The sequence below is a fragment of the Opisthocomus hoazin genome, chromosome 21 (assembly GCF_030867145.1).
Source record: "Opisthocomus hoazin isolate bOpiHoa1 chromosome 21, bOpiHoa1.hap1, whole genome shotgun sequence".
Classification (NCBI taxonomy): domain Eukaryota; kingdom Metazoa; phylum Chordata; class Aves; order Opisthocomiformes; family Opisthocomidae; genus Opisthocomus; species Opisthocomus hoazin.
In genome coordinates, this window is record NC_134434.1 from 5785878 (window position 1) to 5807444 (window position 21567).

Below are 21567 nucleotides of genomic sequence, written 5' to 3' on the forward strand. Positions count from 1 at the left end.
GGGAGGGAAGAAAGGGTTGAAAAGGTGCAGGAAAGGATAATAAAGACTTTGGGACTGACACCCCAGCAGGAAGCCAATTAGGAGGCTCTTTTCCTCACCGTTACGCCAGCATCGCTGGGCTGAATGTCCTAAAGGGCCCTAATTAGCTTGAGCAGAGTTCCTTCTCCCGCCGGCTCAATCGGGAAGCTATCATCCGCCCCACGCTCCTCAATGGGGCTTTTTAGCTCCCCGCTTCATTCAGCGATTCAAAAGGGATATTTTCCCTTATTTATTTTTCTTATCTGTTTGTTTTTGTTGGGTTTGTGGGGTTTTTTTCTTTTTATTTTAAATTGGGCTCTTTCCCGCGAGATGGGTTTTGGTGCAAATATTTGGAGTGAAACAGGGCGCGGGGAGGGCAGGCTGGCAGATTTGGGGGGGGGAGGCACGTAAGAACAGAAGCAGAAAAGATTTTTCGGGGTTTATTTTGACTGCCTTGGTGGAGTGCAACGGTCGCTCGGCTCCCAGAAAACCAGGGGTACAGGAGGGGGTGGGTTTGGGGCAGTTAAAATTAGCCCAGGGAAGCAGGAGGGGGATCTGCGCTGAGCCCCGGGGAGGATGGAGGTCCTCCCATGGCCCGAAAGGAGAGGGGATTATTTTATCAGGGCAGGTGATGCTGCTCCAGGTGATGCGGGATCATCCCTCGCTCGCTCGGGTGCCGCCGTTTGAGCCCCATCTTTGGGGCTTTTCCCGCTGTCTGTGTGGTGAGGTTCATCCGACTGGGATGGGCAGCTGCGGTAAAGGAATCGTGGAGCTTTTTAATCCCAGTTTTCCCCCGACCCTGAGTTCTCTGCACTGCGGTGGGGCCCGATCCTGCGCAGGTGATGCCGGAGCGTGTTGCTGGGTATCGGCAGTGTGGTCCCAGCCATTGCCCCCGTGCCCTGCCCGGGTCCCTGGTGCAGCACTGGGGAGGGGATGGGGGTGAGGAGTGGGATCCTCGTCCGAAAGGTGAGATCATCTGCTCACTCTGCCCTTTCTTGGAAAAAAAAAAAGTAAAAAAAAAAATCCTTCCTTTCGCGGAGCCTTCACTTAGTCACCCCCTTTGTCGAGAGGAGCTTGGCAGGGGCTGGTGGAAAAAAGCAAAACCTGTTTTCAAAAGGCAGCTTGAAAAGAGGGAGGGGGGGAGAAAAAACCCTGAATCCACAGAAAAAACCCTGAATCCACAGAAAAACCCAAGACATGGGGGGAAGCACCGTCCCTGGCTCGCAGCCCCTTCCACCACCCTGGAAGGTGAGAAATCCCGTTCCCGGAGCAGGGAAGCGCTGAGCAATTCCTCTCCTTGACTGCATCCCGAGGGAGTGAGCTGGGACAGCGAGGGGTCCCCGGCACTGCGGGGAGGGACCGTGCCCGGCTAGGGCGCACCTAGACCGGCTGGGATTAGGGGCCATAAATCTCCAATATTAAACCAGTAGGAAATTGGCAACCGGAGGCAGGCAAAGCCATCACCAAATATATTAAAAATAAAAAAAAAAGAAGGGGGGGAAATCCCATTTTAACCCTTTGCTCCAGTGAGGATTCAGCCTTTCCCACTCCTGGGGTGCATTAGGAGGAGTGTGGGCAGCAGATTGAGGGACGTTCTCCTCCCCCTCTACACTTCCCTAGTGAGGCCCCATCTGCAGTGCTGTGTCCAGTTCTGGGCTCCCCAGTTCAGGAAAGATGAGGAGCTACTGGAGAGAGTCCAGCGGAGGGCTGTGAGGATGGTGAGGGGACTGGAGCATCTCTCCTACGAGGAGAGGCTGAGGGAGCTGGGCTTGTTCAGCCTGGAGAAGAGAAGGCTGAGAGGGGACCTTAGAAATGCCTCTAAATATCTGCAGGGTGGGGGTCAGGAGGATGGGGCCAGACTCTTTTCAGTGGTGCCCAGAGACAGGACAAGGGGCAACGGGCACAAACTGAAGCCGAGGAAGTTCCAGCTGAAGACGAGGAAGAACTTCTTCCCTCTGAGGGTGACGGAGCCCTGGCCCAGGCTGCCCAGGGAGGCTGTGGAGTCTCCTTCTCTGGAGATATTCCAGCCCCGCCTGGACACGGTGCTGTGCAGCCTGCTGTGGGTGACCCTGCTTGGGCAGGGGGTTGGGCTGGGTGACCCACAGAGGTCCCTTCTGACCCCGAACATTCTGTGATTCTCTCATTCTGTCCCTGGGCTGCGAGAGGGGACGGAAGGTCCCCGGTCCCCTCCTGCATCTCCCGGCACAGGGTGCTGGGCAATGCTACCCCCAGGGCCGTGATGCTGCCCAGCGCCTTGAGCCTTGGCCGGGAGCCTCCAGCCATAAGAAAGACCAAAAGGCTTGAAGTTACAGATGAAAGCGGAGGGGGGAGGGATGACTTGATGTTAATAAAAACAAAAAACAACCCCAAAACCCTCAAAACAACATGTTTGAGGGCAGCAGTGTAAAGGCTGAAGTAAAAGTAGCGCCTCACAACATTCAGAGACCATGAGTCAGGGGCCCCAAAATCATGAGACTGCCGTGAAAAGAGCGAGGCTGGGGAAAAAAAAAAAATTATTTTTTTGTCTTTTTTATTTGCTTTTGCGGTTTGTGATCAATCTTCTGGTTTCCATGTTTCCCGTGCCAAAGCTGACCTAGGACTGGGTGAAAAACCCCAAATGGGGAGCAGCGCTGCTCTGGCCCCGGGAAAGGATCCCAGGGGACCGCGGGGGTGGCAACGGGAGCAGAGCTGTTTGCTGGGAGAGACAAGAGGGGCTTTAAGAAGGGCAGATGGAAACGGGTGCCCGGGACAGCGGCTGCGGAGTCCCAGCCTGAGCCGGGGCTTTCCAAAGGCTCGGGTCCCTTCGCGCCGCAGAAGCAGAGCAAAACCCATCTGGATTTTACTCCAACCAGCAGCAAAAGGTGATCCCGACACCATTCGGGTTTCACAGAATCACAGAATGATGGGGGTTGGCAGGGACCTCTGTGGGTCACCCAGCCCAACCCCCTGCCCAAGCAGAGTCACCCACAGCAGGCTGCACAGCACCGCGTCCAGGCGGGGCTGGAATATCTCCAGAGAAGGAGACTCCACAGCCTCCCTGGGCAGCCTGGGCCAGGGCTCCGTCACCCTCAGAGGGAAGAAGTTCTTCCTCGTCTTCAGCTGGAACTTCCTCGGCTTCAGTTTGTGCCCGTTGCCCCTTGTCCTGTCTCTGGGCACCACTGAAAAGAGTCTGGCCCCATCCTCCTGACCCCCACCCTGCAGATATTTATCAGCATTTCTAAGGTCCCCTCTCAGCCTTCTCTTCTCCAGGCTGAACAAGCCCAGCTCCCTCAGCCTCTCCTCGTAGGAGAGATGCTCCAGTCCCCTCACCATCCTCACAGCCCTCCGCTGGACTCTCTCCAGTAGCTCCTCATCTTTCCTGAACTGGGGAGCCCAGAACTGGACACAGCACTGCAGATGGGGCCTCACTAGGGCAGAGTAGAGGGGGAGGAGAACCTCCCTCGACCTGCTGCCCACACTCCTCCTAATGCACCCCAGGATCCCATTGGCCTTCTTGGCAGACAGGGCACACTGCTGGCTCATGGTCAATTTGTCACCCATCAGCACACCAGGACCCCTCAGCCACCTTTTTCTCAGAAAGAAGCATAACGTGGGGAGATCCTCAAACACGCCGCCTGGGCTGTTGCGGCTTGTAAGGCAGCATCCAGGCGGGATCTGCGGTTCGGCAGCTCCGGTGTCCGGTGGGATGAGGTCAGTGGGGCAGCCTCATGCACTCACCAGCACCGAGCGTCTCCCCTTCGCCCCTCAAGCCCCCCATCCCCCAGCCCTGCGTGCCCATTTGGCTGACCGGGGGCTGCCTGGGGATGGATGGGGAGCAGAGCAGGGCACAGAACAGCCAGGCTGGAGTAAAACCCCCGGTGTTACGGGGGTACCCGGGGGGTGCGGCCGCCCCAGATTACCCTCCGGGCTCAGCTGCCCGCTGTTTGCAGAGCACGGGGAGGAGCGGGCACCAGGCAGAGGCAGCCGTGAGGCATCGCCGGGCTCGGGACCTGGACCAGAAGCCATCGGTGCTGGAAACCGGTGTCCCCAGCCCTGACTGGAGCGTCAGCACTGTGAAAGCTGCTGCTCCTTTGGTTTTGTTCTCCCCCTCTGGGTCACCGTCCGCTCCTGGGGGACCACAGGCCAGGGGAGCATCACCTCCGCCGCTTGCTTGTCCAGACGCCATCCCCTTCTGCATCCCTTCACCTGGCTGCCCCGTAGACACTTCCAGGGATGTTTTTCTGGGGATGCAGGGACAGGGACAGTGCTGAGCGCGGCTCGGCCTCGGTACAGGGCTTCAGCGGGCTCCTCAGCAAAGTGTGAGCAATTCACTGTGGCACAGGCAACGCCTTGGGAAACGGCAGGTGAAAGGCAGCACCAAGAACCAACGGCAGCTTTGGAGTGGTGGGACACATCTGAGCCCCCCTCCGTAAATCACGAAGGGACTGAAACCTCCCCTTTCACTAGAAACAAGGGCCTGATTCACCCAGGGCAGACAGCGTAGGTGCTTCCAAAAATTCCTCTTGGCACCTTGCTGCACCTCCACCCATCTCCTGTCCCCTGGGAGATGCCGGAGACCCCACCACAAAACACCCAGGCGAGTCACCGCTCAACTTGAGCTCCGAAACCAGGCTCAGGGGAAACCGCGTGTCCGGGATGCGACGTTACGGGCAGAAAAACTCGCTGTCAGCGCAGGCAGCTGTGGCCGTGCCAGCCAAGCCTTCACCAGAGCTTTCACTCCTTCCACTTCATTAATAAAAGGGGAAAAAAAATAAGAGACGGGGGCCTTGACACCAAAAAAATACAGACTGTGTATTTTAGAGCAGAGTTTCCTGTACCCACCTCTCTCCGGTTCCTTTTCATTCATTCTCTCCATTTTGTCAGTGTGGACCCAGGCAGGTCAAAGGTTTAAGCCTTTTTGGAAAGATTTGTTTCCAAAAAAAAAAAAAAAAAATTGGCTAATCTTCACATTTTGTTACCTTCACACCAGACTGGGAAATACACGGTCAGAGCTTGGGGTTGTTGTTTTTCTTTTTTTTTTTTTTAATGAAAGCATCTGGTGTCCATGACATACTCTGAAAGTTAAAAAAAAAAAAGAAAAAACAAAAAAACCCAACATATAATTTGCAACGTGTTAAAAAGCCTCGCTGGGCTGCGGAGCTCCGCTTCCTTACAGAGCTTGACATCAGTTTGCACGTCGCGGTCTGCAGCGAGGGCGAAGCTCCCCCATCGCTGATCCGGGGGGGCAAAGCTGAGTTGTTACACGGCAAAAGGGAGAGTTCGGCCTGAGTTTTTTTGAGGTCTTTTTTTTTCTCTCTGCTAATTTATGCAACCGAGATTGGACCCGCTGGGGCCTGGCCAGATGGCTGCGACCGGCAGGTGGACGGGCAGGAGGTTGTAGCTCACCGGGCATGGAGGGGAAGGGGGGAGGAAAAGGGAAAAGCCCAAAGATTTGGTCAAAAAGCACTTTGTGGTCGGACTGCGCCAGCCTGCACGGAGCCGCAGGCTCTCGCCCACTCGCCCGGCCGGCGCTGCCGTCACCACCCAGTTTTTCCCTCGGTCTCTGCTGGTGGGGACTCCTCATCCCGCACTCAGCCATCAAACCCAGGAGGGCTGCGTAGTCACCTCCCGCTGAAGATGTTTTCCTGGGAGATGGCTTTTAGTAAGGAGGAACAGGTTCATCCTCACTGGAGGATGAGATCTCGGCCAACTGCTGCTCTTGTCCTCCTCTGCTGTCTTTGCCATGGTGGACCACTGTTGGAAGAAGCCCACCAGTGCGGCAGGAGCTGCCTCCAGGCTCGTGTCTCCTCTTCCTCGCTGTGCTGTGGGGCCAAACTCTCCCCTTCCCACGTGGGTCTCCATCCTTCCCCACGGTTTGAACCCAAGGCCACGGATGTCACCCGGAAAGGCACAACAGCACCTGCTGTAGAGACTGAGGAAGAGGAGGAGGAGGGCTGGCAGAGGTCACCGCAGCCTGCTCAGGGCCACCTGGGCTGCAGCCTGGAGCTGTTCCATGGCACAAAACCCCAGGGGCTCCAGGGGCTTCTGAAATCAGCCATGAGCAGACACCCTTGAGCAGATGGGAAGCAAACCAGTGTCCATCACCATCCTCAGACCTGTGTGGGCAACCCCGCTGAGAGTCCTCTCCTGCCCAGATCGTGATGCCAAGTCGCCCTCGCACCGTCTCTGCAGGACCATGGGCCACCACTCCCGCACAGATGCTGGTGGGTGCAGGGATAACGGAACATGTGAACCCCACTTCAGGAAGGAGCATGGGGTGGAGCGGTGGAGGGCTGAGTCCTCACCAGGTTTTCTCAGGAGCTTTTCTCAGTCCATATGGCTAGAGATGAGCTACACAACATCAGCCACAGGCTTGGAAAACACCATCCTCTTGCTATTCGTGTGCTTACGGATCACAGTTGTCCTCCCATCTCAGTCTGGCTTTGGGAGCTTGTGACCTCCCAGTTATCTGCCAGGACTCCCCGCTTGCCAGGCTGCTGGACGCTGAGATATTCCCTTCAAGCTCGATGTTGCTGTTCCATATTTACAGAGCTGCTCAAGCGAGTCCGCCAGAACCAGAAGCCAGGTTGGACGCTGCCACTGACATGTCCTTATGATCACTGAGCCCTCCCCTCAGTCCTTCACCCATGCCTTTTACCAGCAATGTCGTCTTCCACAGCAAGCACTGAACAGCATTGACTCAGGAACATCTCTTAGAAACACACAACAGTGAAACTCCCCATTTCCAAATCCTTTCATGGGTAGGAACCCATTCAGCGTCCTGCTCCGAGGTGGGGGGCTCATGGAGACCTGTCTCCTTCTGCTGGCCCGAAGCAGACATGCTGCAGGCCCTGATGGGTCTTTCCTACATCCAGATGCCAAATGCTTGGAGATATGGACCAGTCCCAGCGGTTTGCTCCAGATTTTGGTTCATCTTCTCTTGAAACCTGGGGCTGCTTTGAGTTCTGGTGCAGATGTGCTGAGCGGCCCATCCGGTGAGGAAGGGAGGGCAGCGGGGCTGGAGAAACAGCCTGTGCAGAAACCCACCCTCTGGGCTGGGAGAAGGGAGAAGGTAGGGTCCAGTGTACATGAATCCACTTGATTTTTAAAGATTTTTTAAATCCATTTAAGAGTTGACAGCTGCTGGGGCAGATGTTGCTGTACCAACAGCCCTGGGGAATGGCTCCTTCTGTGCTGGCTTCACACCCACGTCCTGGGAGACGATGGTCCTCCCTAGGACACAGATAGGAGAACAAAGCCACCCACTCCCCACCAGTTCTCCAGGTCACCCTGTGTCATTCCCAGGGCTCCCAGTGCAAGGAGTGCTATGGTTCCTGCAGTACAGCTGCTCCCAACCCCTGCTCCCCTCCTGGGGGTCCTGCAGCCCCCATGGGCCTGGGGTAACCATGCCAATGCTCACTGAGGACCCAGAGGGCCACCTTTGTGGCAGTAGAGCTGGAGAGCATCTTCCAAGCTTATGGTGGTCTTAAGACCTTTGCTGAGACCCTCTGCCACCAGCACTGGCTACTCGTGCTCATGGCAGACGGCCTGGGGACAGAGGTAATTCTTGTGTGACCACTGCCCTTGGTCACTCTCCCCCAGCCTGGGCTCAGGAGCCAAGATCCCTTTTCCTCACACAGCCTGTTAGGTAAGACCTAAAAGTCATTTTCTTCTTGCCAGCTCAAAATGTAACATCTTTTCCTCTCTTGCCTCGTTTGTTTTTTTGTTTTTTTTTTTTTTCCAGCTGTCCAGATCCACATCCTGAAAGCGGAAAAAAATGCCGACTGGTGGAAGTTCACGGTCAACATCATCTCCGTCTACAAACAAGGCAGCAGCCGGATACGGCGCGGAGACCAGACCCTGTGGATCCACTCCAAGGACGTAGCGTGCAAGTGCCCCAAAATCAAGCCCATGAAGAAATATTTGCTCCTGGGCAACAACGAGGACTCTCCCGACCAGAGCGGCATCATTGCGGACAAAACCAGCCTGGTGATACAGTGGCGGGATACGTGGGCTCGGCGGCTGCGGAAGTTCCAGCAGCGGGAGAAGAAGGGGAAGTGTAAGAAAGCCTAAAGGAGGAGAAGGCAACGGAGCACGAGAGAGGGGGAGACTGACTGTGCATGCTGCTTTGTGTAGAGCTGGGGCGGGCAGGGGCCGGCGACGGGGACGGCGGGAGGACGGTCGTGCTGCCGGGGCGGGCTGGGGGGGACGGGGCGAGATGGCAGGCACGGCTGTGGGGCTGTCAGGTTTGCACCTCGTATTCCGGGAGAAAACAAAACAAAACAAAAAAAACACAACGAAAAAAAATCACAGACGTGGATGTAAAACAAGAGGAGGGTGGGTGAGGGCGGGCGGCACCCGGTGCTCCCCAGCTTCTTTCTGCCTCGTCGGCTGAAGAAATCAGAGACATCAAACTGCCTTCACAGAATCACAGAATCACAGAATCACAGAATCACAGAATGGTCAGGGTTGGATGGGACCTCTGTGGGTCACCCAGCCCAAACCCCTGCCCAAGCAGGGTCACCCAGAGCAGGCTGCACAGCACCGCGTCCAGGCGGGGCTGGAATATCTCCAGAGAAGGAGACTCCACAGCCTCCCTGGGCAGCCTGGGCCAGGGCTCCGTCACCCTCAGAGGGAAGATCTTCCTCATGTTCTTCCAGCTGCTAACATCTGTTGCTTCCAAAGCAGAGCATGGGAACATCAAACCTGTAAGGAACTCATCAACGTCAACGCTGGACATTAAACCCCCATCTCCAAAACTACGTATTCTCCAATTAGGTCGAACAAGACAGTGATCGTAGAGGAAACTAGAGACTTCTCGCTGAGGACGGATCCGAGGATTGACTAATATGGGTTGTTTGAAGACTCTTTGGTCTCTGATAGCTGTAACCATCACCCGGGAGTGGCCAAGGTCTCCAGCGTGGCGATGTGCTGACCCCAGGTTAGGCACAGCAGACAGGAGACCATGTTCGTGGGCAGCTTCCATGCGGGCACAACTCGGGGAGCTACTCCTTGCCCCAGCCCCCACGCCCCGAGGAGCGCTGCCCCCTCCCACTCCGAGCCCACGGGACGCCCTGGCCCCCTCCCAGCCCCCGATTCACAGTCGAGGAGTTCACAACCAGGATCCCCAAGGAAACACCCAGACTTTGCAAAGATATAAACTGGCGTCCAGTCCCTGTGGGTGGCCTGGAAGATGTCACCCCTCATGGTCCCTGAGCCTCCACGGCGGCCACCCCAAGTCCTCCATCATGGGTTTGGGCCTCCCTGCTGCCATCAGTAGACTGATCAACCCTCAGATGGCAGAAAAACCTTGCAGAGGACACCGAGGTCCCCGCTGGCAGCGGTCTCACTCCCAAACTCCACCAGCTCTCCCAGTGCCACACCAGCTCTGCCCTCGCTCCCTCTGGCACTGTAGCTCCCCGGCATCCCTGCATGGGGTGGCCAGCCCCCTTGGGAGACACAGGAGATGGGACAGCGGGTGCCGAGGGACTGTCCCCATGGGCAGCGGAGCCAGCGCCGAGGTCTAAGGCTTGGCCAAGTGGCAGCAGGAGACCTGCCCCAAGGGAAGGGGTCTCGGCTGGGGCTGGCTGGAGCTCCCCAGATTGCTCTCCTCCTGCTGTGGGTGAAAACCAGCAAATCTAAAATTCCCAATCTCTAATTGCTAATGAGCTAAGCAGGGCAGCAGCTGCCTCTCCTCCACCTCGCACCCTGTGCCCCAGCCCAAGGGCTGGAGCATCTTTCCCCGGGGCACCGTACGGGCAGGACTGGCTGCTGAGTTGTTTGTCACCCAGACCCTGCGTCCCCATGCCCGGCTGCTCCCCTGCCACACCGGCCCGCGAGGAACCGGGGTCTCTGGGCTCACCTAACTGATGGAGACAGGCGATAGCCGGGGCGGAAAGGCAGGGAGGGCAGGACGGGTACCTGGTAGAGAAGCAAACACTAGTCACTACGAAAAGCAAAACCTCCCTGATATTTTTCCTTTTAGGAAACTTGGAAACATCTATTTTATGACATTTTCCAGTGGTTTTGCCTTGTTTTATAGCAATTGACAATATTTATATAATGACATAAACCACCATAAAGCAAGGCAGCCATGTAAATAGGTGTAAAGCGGAGGGCTCCCAGTGAAGCACCCGGGCTGCTGGAGACATCACCGGGGGGAGCGAGCCCTGCTGAGCCTCCCCCTGCAGCCACAAGGCCCCTCCGAAATTAATCTGGGTATTAGCAGAGAAATCCTGCCCTGGACATCAAGCAAGCCCCCCCCCAGATCCATGTTTTTTCTCCCCTTACCCGGAGCAGATCTAGTTTTCCTTATTTCAGAGCTCAAGGAGAGCCAACAGTTTTGTAGTCAAGGGAACCCAAGCTACCAAGTTTCGAAAGATAAAATCTGATCTCAAGTGTCTAAACAGGGGCTTAGAGCCCCAAAGCTGGGCTTGGGATGCTCTCCTGCAGCTCTCATCAGCTGGTGGCAGGGACACCCCGCACCGGCTGGGGACGGCTCATCCTTGGTTAGCTGGGATGCCCTTGAACCGTGGGAGACCTTCGAATGGCCTAAAAGCCACCGGATCCAACCCAAACCCAGAGCACGAAGGCAAGGCCAGGGGATGTGGGGCCTTGGGAACTGCCCCCGAGCACTCCTGGACCCCCACCACTCACTCCCGATTTCCCAAGCTTGGCAAGTGCACCCGTCCTCCCTCACACAGCCTTGACACCCCCCAAACCTCCCCTGGGACAAGCCTCGTCCCCTTCCCCAACCCCACCAGGTCGGGAGGCTGCAGAAGAAACGCCACCCACCGCGTCCCACGGCCGGACCCCTCCAGGCCCCAACACAACCTGGGAAATCAGAAAGAAACGGGAGTTTGCACAAGACATGAAACAACTCGGAGCCCACCACAGCCAGAGCAACCCACAGAAGCAAAGTCCCCATTCCCGTCCCACCAGGACCCCATCCTGTGATCCCTGTTGGAGTTTTCACAGAATCACAGAATGGTAGGGGTTGGAAGGAACCTCTGTGGGTCTCCAGTCCAACCCCCTGCCCAAGCAGGGTCACCCACAGCAGGCTGCACAGCACCGCGTCCAGGCGGGGCTGGAATATCTCCAGAGAAGGAGACTCCACAGCCTCCCTGGGCAGCCTGGGCCAGGGCTCCGTCACCCTCAGAGGGAAGAAGTTCTTCCTCGGGTTCAGATGGAACTTCCTCGGCTTCAGTTTGTGCCCGTTGCCCCTTGTCCTGTCGCTGGGCACCACTGGAAAGAGTCTGGCCCCGTCCTCCTGACCCCCACCCTGCAGATATTTAGAGGCATTTCTAAGGTCCCCTCTCAGCCTTCTCTTCTCCAGGCTGAACAAGCCCAGCTCCCTCAGCCTCTCCTCGTAGGAGAGATGCTCCAGTCCCCTCATCATACTCGTAGCCCTCCACTGGACTGTCTCCAGTAGCTCCTCATCTTTCTTGAACTGGGGAGCCCAGAACTGGACACAGTACTCCAGATGGGGCTTTCCAACCAGACTGGAGAAGCCCCTTCACTCCGTCCATGGTCTCCCAGGGCCCCTCGCACGCTCCCAGTACCCTCGACCTGCAGGAGCGGCTGGTGTAACTGGTACACAGCTCTCCTCCTCTGCAGCCCCGTTTTTGGGGTGTCGGGGGATGCAACTCATCCCTGCAGCCCCCCCTGCTCTGGGACATCTCCTGGGGGAAGACCTCTGGCTCGTCACACAGCGAAGGACAAGATGTCACCCCCAAACATCCACCTCCGGGGTGGGGGGGGCAGCTCTGTTTGGGTACCAACCATCGAGGAACCCGAGCGCCCACCCATCGCCCCGGGGACAGGACCGAGGTCCTGGGGGGGTTTGGGGGGGGTTGGGGAAGGGGCTGTGGTGCCTTCAGCACGGAGGGCAGCCGAAACGCCGAAACAATCACCCCTCGACGGCAGCACCCCACAAAAGTCGTTTCGTCTCGTTTCTGTTCGTGTCGCCGTCTCCGTGCCCTCTCCCCGCACCCCGTCTCCTCTCCCCTCACCAAACCTCTGTTCGTTCGGGGCTTGGTTTTGTTTTTTGTTTTGTTTTTTTTTATTATTATTTCTGTTAATATCTTGAACTGTAAATGTTGTTTAGTTCTGACCATTGCGTACTGCTTTGGGCGATGTTTCTTTACAATGCATACTAATATATTATGGTTATTATATATGAATATATTTAATGACACGTGAAAAAGTTGTGGATTTTCTTCTTGTTTTTCCAAGTTGTTTCTTTGTTTTTTTCTTTTTTTTTTTTGTTTTTCCTCTTCGTCTGTTTGTTTCGTTAGATTGGTTGTAATTGAACCCAAAACCCGAAGGAGCTTGTAACTGTTCAGCACCCACTCAGTAGAACTAAAGTCAGAAACCAGTTGAATAAACTCTTGTAAACTGTAAAAACCTCCACGGATCTCTGCTTCCTCCCAGCAAGCCCAAGGGACCGGGACTGGGCAGGGATGGGACAGTGTCCCCTCCGCCTCCCCCGGTCTCTGCCCGAGGTGGGCACAGCTCCTTCGGACCCTCAGCCCCAGCCACGTGTCCCACCAGCACCCTCCTGGCACCCCGTGGGGACCAGTGGGTGGGATGGGGGGTCCCCGGGGCACGTCCAGGCTCTCTGGGACCACTGCAGGGACCGGGGTACTTCCCGCCAGGCTCCCCGTCCTTCCTCCGCTGCCGGAGGAGACCGTGCCCCGTCATGGGACAGAGCTGGGGCTCACCACAACTGGGGACCCCGCACCGAGGGGGTGGGCACCGCCATCCCTTCCTGCGCACCCATTGTGGGGTGCCGGGCTCCGTCACCCACCTCCCACGGGGACCGGTGGCGATGACCAGGCGAGGGCTGGGGGCACAGACAAGCTACAGAGCCGGAGGCGAGGGGGAACTGAGGCACCAAAACACTTCCAGAGAGGAAAAACCCGGCAAAAGGCCCTGCAAACCGCCTGACCCCTGCCCTTAGTGTCGTCGGTAATTTATGAATTTGCAGACATCTCAGGGGTCCAAAATCTCAGATCTTTATTGCGGGGACAAATGGGTCGGGAGTGCCACCACCTCCGCTCCGGGGCCGCTGCCTGTGGCTCCACGGGGAAGCAAATGGGTTTCCCAGCTCGCCCGGGCTCCGCGTCCTCCTGGCAGGCAGCCGGCTGTCGGAAGGAGACATGGCGGCTCGGAAGAGGGGGGAAAGGGTCTGTTCCCACCGAGGGCCGGGCCCGGGGCGTGTGCTCTGAGCCTGGTCCCAGCGGGCAGCGCGGGAGGGCAGCCCTCCACTGCGCCCGGCTCAGCACCCAGCTCGCACCCCGCTGCAGGAAGGAGAGTGTGTGAAAATCACCGAATCATTAAGGTTGGAAAAGACCTCGAAGACCATCAAGTCCAACCATCAACCCATCACCCCCACGCCTGCTAAGCCATGTCCCCAAGTGCCACATCTACATGGTTTTTGAACCCCTCCAGCGACGGGGACTCCCCCACTGCCCTGGGCAGCCTTTCAAGATCATCTTTATCCTCACGTAGGAGCTGGGGACTTCTCACCCAGGGCTTCTGGACACGTAAGCGCCTCTACCACGTCCCAGATCTTCCCCCGGCACTTGTACTTTTGACGAAACAACAGCTGGAAGCAGCTAAACTCCCGAGCACGTCGTCATTTGAGGATGCAAGGGACGGCAAAGTCTGGGATGCTTCTCTGTGTGGGTACCAGGGAAAGAAACAGGGAAGGCTCCACTGGGAGCAGCCACCGCGGGTGCGTGACTCCAGCAGCCCTGCACTGCGGGTTCAACGGGCAGTGTCACAGAATCACAGAGCTGTAGGGGTTGGCAGGGACCTCTGTGGGTCACCCAGCCCAACCCCCTGCCCAAGCAGGGTCACCCAGAGCAGGCTGCACAGCACCGCGTCCAGGCGGGGCTGGAATATCTCCAGAGAAGGAGACTCCACAGCCTCCCTGGGCAGCCTGGGCCAGGGCTCCGTCCGTCCTTTGCCCGTGCCTGGAGATCAGAGCAGCGAGCAGCACGGCGAGCTGGGCTCCGCATCCCAGCCAGCAGCCGGCAGCTCCGGTATCTGAACCTTCCTTTTCCTTTGGTGGACCAGGGAGACGGAAAAACTTTCCACAGCGCAGCCAAACGATGCCAAAGCCGCTTGTTTTAAATTAAACTCCTCACCCACGCGACGCATTAAATGTTACCCAAAGGGCAAGCCTGAGAGCCCCTTTGTCAGGCGTTTCAGCAGAGCGAAGCCTCGCGCTTCTGCCTTTCCCGGGCGCTAAGAGAAAAAATGTGTCTGAGCACCCAACAGGTCAGAAAACCTCTTTGTAAAGTCTCTGTCGGAACAAAGTCACCGTGTCACGCCGATCAGGATGAATTACACATCCATCCCGCGCGGCCTGGGAATTCAAACAAGACCTTCCTTCCCTCGGCAGTGTTCATCCCAGCCCCAAGCCCGTCGCCTCACCTCAGCAAACCGCGTGTCCCCCTCCCGCCGTCGCCGCGGACCCGCGGGGCTGCATCGGAGCCGTCCGTGCCATCCCGCCGCGGGGCTCGGGCACCGGCCACGGCTGCTGCCCAGAAACTGCTCCAGGGGAGCTGCCAGAGCCGCAGGAACGCGCCGGCTGCCACCACAGCTCCGCAGCCGCCCGTCCTCTGCTTCCAGCTGGAGCAGCCGTGCTTAAAGCTCTGTCTCCAATCGGAGATCAAGCAATAAACTAATCAAAAACTTCTTGTGTCCTTCTGAAAACTATCAGAATATAAAGCGATCTTTTTTATTCCTCCCCTCCTCTGAAGGCTGCATCTCTCCAAGGAAAAGCAAGCAAGCAGGCACGACCTGGCCTGGACTTTAAATCCTTTCAGCAGGATTTTCTCTAGCAAAGCACACGGAGATGTGTGGAAGCCTCTGCTCCCTCCCGGCCGCGGTCATTGCTCCGTTGGCTTCGCAGGCAGAACGTGGTAGCTCGTTACCTACCACCAGGTCCAAGCCCGGATCTGTAAATGCCAGAGGAGGATGCTGAAGCTGGCAGAGCACAGGCCTCCTTGCCGCAAGGTTTCAAACCCCTCCAGAGGAGCTGGTCTCCCCTCCAGCTCCGACCTTCGGCGCTGAGCACCAGCAGATGGGTTGGGCGCCAGCACAGAGCCCCGTCTGCAGCCCACGGCCCTGCGCCACAAGGCACAGCTGTGTCTGCCCAGCTTTTTCTCCACCAAGCTCCTCTCCCCACCTACCCTCTGCCCGGAGCACACCGACGGGGCGATGCTGCTCTTCAGCTCCAGGGAACGGTTCCTGTCCATCGATGCCAGGCATGTGCCCGGCACGGGGCTCAGCGGCTCCCTGTTTCCTGCAAAGGCCCACCTGCTCCCGTCACAGCCAGCTTGGTCGTTCCCACCTCAGGTCTTGGAGCGACCGGGTCAGAACCTCAGCTCCAGCCAACACTTGCATGCTGCAAGGAGAAGAGCAAATTTGCAACCGCAATCTGCACAGCACCAAGCATTTAATGCAGGGGCCAGCACCTGAGTCCCACCTGGGGAAACTGAGCCCAGAAGAGCAAAACGGCTTCGTGTCACTCAAGAGGAGCTGCAGCACCAGGACCCTACGAGGAGAGGCTGAGGGAGCTGGGCTTGATTAGCCTGGAGAAGAGAAGGCTGAGAGGGGACCTTAGAAATGCTGATAAATATCTGCAGGGTGGGGGTCAGGAGGACGGGGCCAGACTCTTTCCAGTTGTGCCCAGTGACAGGACAAGGGGCAACGGGCACAAACTGAAGCCGAGGAAGCTCCAGCTGAACCCGAGGAAGAACCTCTTCCCTCTGAGGGTGACGGAGCCCTGGCCCAGGCTGCCCAGGGAGGCTGTGGAGTCTCCTTCTCTGGAGATATTCCAGCCCCGCCTGGACGCGGTGCTGTGCAGCCTGCTGTGGGTGACCCTGCTTGGGCAGGGGGTTGGGCTGGGTGACCCACAGAGGTCCCTTCCAACCCCCACCATTCTGTGATTCTGTGACCCCCTGGCTTCCCACCTCCCAGACCAGCGCCAGACGTGCCACCACCCCAGCAGGGAGAGGGAAATGAGCCCTGAGAGCTCGGTGAGGGCTGTGAAAGGAGATGCTCCACCACCGCAGGTGAGGACCAGCCCAGGGCTGGCAAGTCTGACGGGTCCACCAGGAAACTTCTATCATGACACACATGAAATCTGGCAGGAGTTGCTTTTTTCCTTTTCCAAATCAGCTCTCAGGAAACGGAAGTGTTGGAGAATCATTCGAGTGGAATGGTAGGAAGCAGTAAAACACCAGGCAGAGGAGTTGTATATAAATGGATCGGCTTTTATTCAGTATTTATTGCTGGCCCTATCAATGCTGAAATCAAATTGGCACATATAACAAAATAATGATTTTCTTGGCCCGAAGCGAACACTCGATACTTCTTTTACATTAGTTTTCAAACAGGTAATCCTTCCTCTCAGTTTTAACAGCGTGTGAAAAGTTATAAAAGAAAGAGGCAGACCTTGATCGGGGAGATGAGCTCGTTAACATCTCCCGCGGCCAGCCCGGCAGAGCGGGCAGGGCAGGGCAGAGCGCGCTTCCTCGGGAGCACACGCCGGGCAAGGCTTTCCATGGTTTGGGAGCCGCTGCTGTTCAGGTTTCTGTCCGTGGAGCTCAACACCGACAACTGTCCCCCGCGGGCCCAGGGCCGACTCGCTCGCTGGCGTTTCTGCGAGCTCGGGGGGGTCCTGCGTCTCCTGGCAGGGCTCCGCGCGCTCTCGCTTCCCAGCCTGCGAGCATCCAGATGCAGCCATTCCCCAAAACATCTATTCCTTGAAAAAAAAGGTCAGCATTTTCTTTCTGAAGGAAGGTATCGGGAAGCAGAGGAGTGCCACCGCTGCGCTCCCAAAGCACGCTGCTGCTGTAGCTATTTCACAGCCCTCGGGACGACCGACGGCTCGGCAGCCGCGGCGGCGGGCCGGGCCGGCAGCACCCCGACACCAGCTGCGGAGACACCGAGAGGTGCATCCCTCGGACGGCCAGCTGCAGCCTCCCGAGCGCCGGACCAAGGTGGAGGTGAGTCCTCTGCCAGGTGAAACCCTCCGCATCACGCAGCGCTGCTCAGCCGCGCACCGAAGGAAGAACGCGCGTCTGCCGGACACGGCTTCATTCTGACACCGCGGAGTTCATTTAAAACAGAGCAGGGCTTTGCAGAAAGTCGGTCTCTCCGGAGTCCTCCGCGCTCAGCTGCCTGGCAGCAGCTCCGACGGGCCCCGCCGCCGCGTCAGTGGGTCGGCCAGACGGCAACCACCGCGATCGCGATCAGCAGCAGCACAATCACCACCAGCATCCCTGGAAGAGACGAAACGACGTTAAGGTTGCTGCCTTCACCTTTAACAACGGGTTTTTGCAATGAAGTTCTTCCCCCGAGTCCCGCTGCTCCTCTCAGCTGAGACCGATCTCCCCCCTGCTCACCCCATGCCAGCTCCTCACCAGACCCCTGCACGCCATGACCTGAGCAGCAACCTGGGCTCAACCCTCACGGTGGTAGAGCATTGGAGAGGGGCTTTTCACAAGGGGGTGGAGTGATAGGACAAGGGGGAATGGCTCTAAACTAGAAGAGGGCAGATTTAGATTAGAGATTAGGAAGAAATTCTTCCCCATGAGGGTGGTGAAACACTGGCCCAGGCTGCCCAGAGAAGCTGTGGCTGCCCCCTCCCTGTCAGGGTTCAAGGCCAGGTTGGATGGAGCTCTGAGCACCCTGGACTGGTGGAAGACGTCCCTGCTGATGGCAGGGGAGATGGAGCCAGATGAGCTTTAAGGTCCCTTCCAACCCAAACCATTCTATGATTCTATGATTTCTTTCTCTTCCTGACCCTTCAAATTGATTTTTTTTTTTAACAGTGCCTGCAGGGTATCTTCCTACTTCAACCCCCGCCTTGTGAAGATTAAGGGACATGTTTAACTCCTGGCAAGGCCAGTTAAGCTTCTCTAGAATCCCTCTGTACCGTCCCACTGGGGCGAAGGATTATTCAACAGGAAATCCAGATTGCATCAGGAAATTGTTTCCAAAAGAAAGTACTCCTGCTTTCAGACAAAACGGTGTGCAGAGCAAAAGCAAGGCTTTCGGGTACATTGGTGACTCGGGAAAATGAAGATCATCCAGCATTACAGAGTCTCAGCGCGCTCTGGCCCCCGTGGGGCACGCGGGCTCTGGGTGCTGCGCCCTGCCCCGCAGCCCAGCCGCCCGAGGCGCCGAGCCAAGGACGGATCGGGCCTGACCCAACCTCACGATGGCTTTCTAGCCCGGGTGCACCGCGCTGCTCTGCAGCAGGACAGCGTCAAACACCTCTAAGACACGGAGCATTTCCAAGGCTGACCCAGAAAACCAGCACAGCAGATTTTCTCTCTGAACTAAACGATAGCAATAAGGTAACAGGACTGGCAGATGCCTGCTAGAGGGAACTGCTGCTCCTTGCTTTCCCCTTTCTTAGGGAGAGCTCTCCCCTGTCTTAGAGGAGAGGAAGATGCGGTTTACTGAAAATGGACTGGATCCCTGCATCCCTGGATCCCATCCCATCCCCTCCTCCCACAGCCAGCTGGACCACTGCGTGTCGGGCACCAGCATCCTGCACACGGGCATCCCCTGGGGCTAAATGAGCTTTTAATTAGGAGGCTTTTGTTTTGGTTTAGTATCTGCTCCATGCTATCCCCCTGTCAGAGCAGTGGGAATATGTTAGGGCTCCGAGAGCGGAAAAAATGTCCCTTCATTTGGTCTGCTCACAGATTACTCAACCACTTACAGTATTTACAAGTCCTGCTCACAGCAATTAAAAAAGGATGTATTAAAACAAACTCCTCTTTCCAAGCTGGAAAAGGATATTAGACATCACTTTTTGTAAATAGTGTCATGTTTTCTGTGCAGAAACTGTTTCTCTGCCAGGGGTCCAGGATTTTTTTCCAGGGAAATAAGAGTTGCCACCAACAGTATTTTTTTCTTTTACGCTCAGCAGAAACTGTTTGTTCCCTGGAGCGAGCCCGAGCAGCGCTCCCCTGCGCCGGCTCACGCAGGTCTCGGCTTTCCCTTCCTCGCAGGAGCAGCTCCGCACGCTCGGCCCGGGATGCCCGAGGACCGCGGCAGGGCTCGGCCCCGCGGCGTGGGGACAGGCGCTGAATGGTGCACAGTTACCGTGTCCTTTGGGGTAGGATGATTCCGGAGTGATTTTTTAGCATTTCAAGTTAAACCTGGATGAAACTGCTTTACTAATCACGTTAAAAGAAATAAACTAGTAAAAACGCATCTGTCTGTTCCTGCCGCTCTCTTTCCACCCCTGGCAAGGGCTTGGGTCTGGCTCTGGTGCCAGCAGCCACCAGGGCCACGCCGCACCACGCTGCCCTTCCAGCCAGCAACCGCCGCGCTGGCGGCCAGGGGCCGTGCCGGCGCAGCCGGGAAGCCGGGTTTGTCCCGGCAGCGCTCACCAGCTTCCCTTGCTGGTGAAGTCCTTCGGGAAGCATCCCTGAGGATGCTCCCACCGCTGGGAACACCAACTGCGCTTTTACCAGCTTTCTGATCCCATGCTTTTTATAATCTTAATATACATCTTGTGTTCTTCAGCAGAGCCAGAAGCAAATAATTTGCTTAAATCCGGAAGAAATCAGATCTGATAAAGCTGCCGCGTTCAGCTTCTCTGTTCTGTTTCGCACTGGAGGGAAAAGTTTTAGAAGGTGCAAATCCTTAGCACAGTCTCAGTGTAACAGAGTTTATGGACTTCAGCAATTAAGAGACAACCGAGATCAGTTGCTTGGAAAATACTCTACAGGTGTGAATTAGTAATGATACAAAGTGGAGTTAATGGGGCGTAATTATTCTTTGACAACTCCCAAGAAAAACTGCACATAAAACCAGAACTATTGCACAGCAGGAACAGGGGAAGGTGGGGGACTAATAAAGCATTGCTAATGGGGGACTAATAAAGTATTGCTAATGGGCAACAGAATGAGTAAGAAACTTCAGCGAACGTTCAGGGCAACAAGAGCGGGACAGCAGAATGAAATAAATTTCCTTTTATTCCTGGAAAGAGACTGGTATTAAAAACCTGGAGCCACTTTTCAGTTTCCAAAAGCAGCGGTCAAGCGCTTGCTCCCGATGCGAGCGCCGGAGCAGCAGAGACGGCACGTGTCGGTGCAACATAAATCAGCGACCTGCCAGCACGGAAGGCTTCTCCGACCCGTGCGACAGGCTCAAGGAGAACAGGACGGCATAAATGGGCAATAGCACACAACTTTCAAAGTACCTCTTGCGTGGTAGAGACCAGATGCTACGCGCATTTCCCCCGCCACGCTACGGAACAGCACGTTAGAAGGATCTGCAGCTTTCCGGGTGTTTCACGGAGTACAAGATGCTTTCCTACCTAAAACTGCGGATGGGGTCTGACGGCAATTACGCTTTCTAGCTTTCCTGCCTGCTTTGCCTTTTTTTGCTCAAGTCCTGTGAAATATAAATATTCCCCTCGAGAAGAACTCCTCAAAGAGAAGTGCAGGAATCAAAGCCACCAACAAAGTCAACAGGAGTCAGGGAAGAAAAAAAGCAAAGCTTCCTGCGCAAAAGAAAACCGTGACAAGAGTAGAAATTTGAATTGCATTTCTCAGGGAAAGGTAGGAAGTGCAAGCAGAAGTCTGTGTGCAATTACAGAGCAATTAATTAAGCCAGGCTGGAGAAAGTGCAATGCTCTTGAAGCTCCATCTGCTAAGGAGCCCGGGATGGTGCTGCTGTCCCAGCCTGGAAGAGCAGGGCAGAAATGCGGAGGGCACGGTCTCTTCAGGGCACGCGTGCTGGCAGGACACGGGGTCACCCCGCCGTCCCCGGCACTCACGCTGCTTCGCTGGGTTTTAATCCCACTGCCCAGATCAGCTGCACCTCTGCTCGTCACCCCGCTCCCGACACCCCATCCCTGGGCAGCCGGGGGGGTCGATGCTCCAGCCTAGCAAAGCCTTTTCCAAGAAAAAAGTTGAGATGGAAGTTTCAGATCCAAGCTGGAAAGCAGAGGTTACAGCAGATGTAATTCACCTCTCAGTGAAGACAGCTCGTTAGCCTCTCTCAGCTGCTATCTGCCCAGCCGCGGGCCCGGAGGATCTGGGGTTCAGGCCATACCCCCCTCCCTGGGGTCACCCGGGGCAGCCCTTCTCCGAGTCCCAAATCCACTCCTTCTCCCCAGGATTTATCAGCTTTGAGGGTCACTGGTTTGGGTTCCTCGTGGACACCGTTCCCACCGTACCCGATTTACTCCTCTGCCAACTTCCCAGCTGGGGCTCACATGGAAAAGCAACCACAGCCTGCATCTGCCTGGAGGGGTTTGGGCATCCAGGAGATGCTTTTCCACCCCAAGTCTGCACCTCAGTTTCCCAGGGGTTGCTGATCTGCGTGGATACAGGTGATGGCTCAGGACTGTATCCCCTCGGGTCCAGCCGGCCAGGCAGTAACTACGCCTGCCCGGTCAGGGCTGTGTAACTCCAGGGTGTAAGCTCTCGTTAGAAACAAGGCCCTGCTTCAAGTCCAAGCTCTCCAGTGCACTCCCAGCTGCCCTCAGCGATGACAAATACCAGTCACACTGACGACAAGTCC

The 21567-nt window shown here is 56.6% G+C and overlaps 2 protein-coding genes across 2 annotated transcripts in view; one reads left to right on the forward strand and one right to left on the reverse strand.

The window, feature by feature from the left end:
- The window catches only part of NTN1 (netrin 1), a 107420-nt gene extending 99286 nt beyond the window's left edge, over window positions 1-8134 (forward strand). The window contains exon 6 of the mRNA XM_009933505.2: window positions 7742-8134. Within this exon, the coding sequence (XP_009931807.2) occupies window positions 7742-8070 (329 nt within the window). The 3' untranslated portion in view covers window positions 8071-8134. The remainder of the gene's footprint in view (window positions 1-7741) is intronic.
- Window positions 8135-16282: 8148 nt separating this feature from the next.
- STX8 (syntaxin 8) overlaps window positions 16283-21567 on the reverse strand; it is a 106457-nt gene continuing 101172 nt past the window's right edge. The window contains exon 8 of the mRNA XM_075441186.1: window positions 16283-17297. Coding sequence (XP_075297301.1) covers window positions 17230-17297 — 68 coding nt within the window. The 3' untranslated portion in view covers window positions 16283-17229. The remainder of the gene's footprint in view (window positions 17298-21567) is intronic.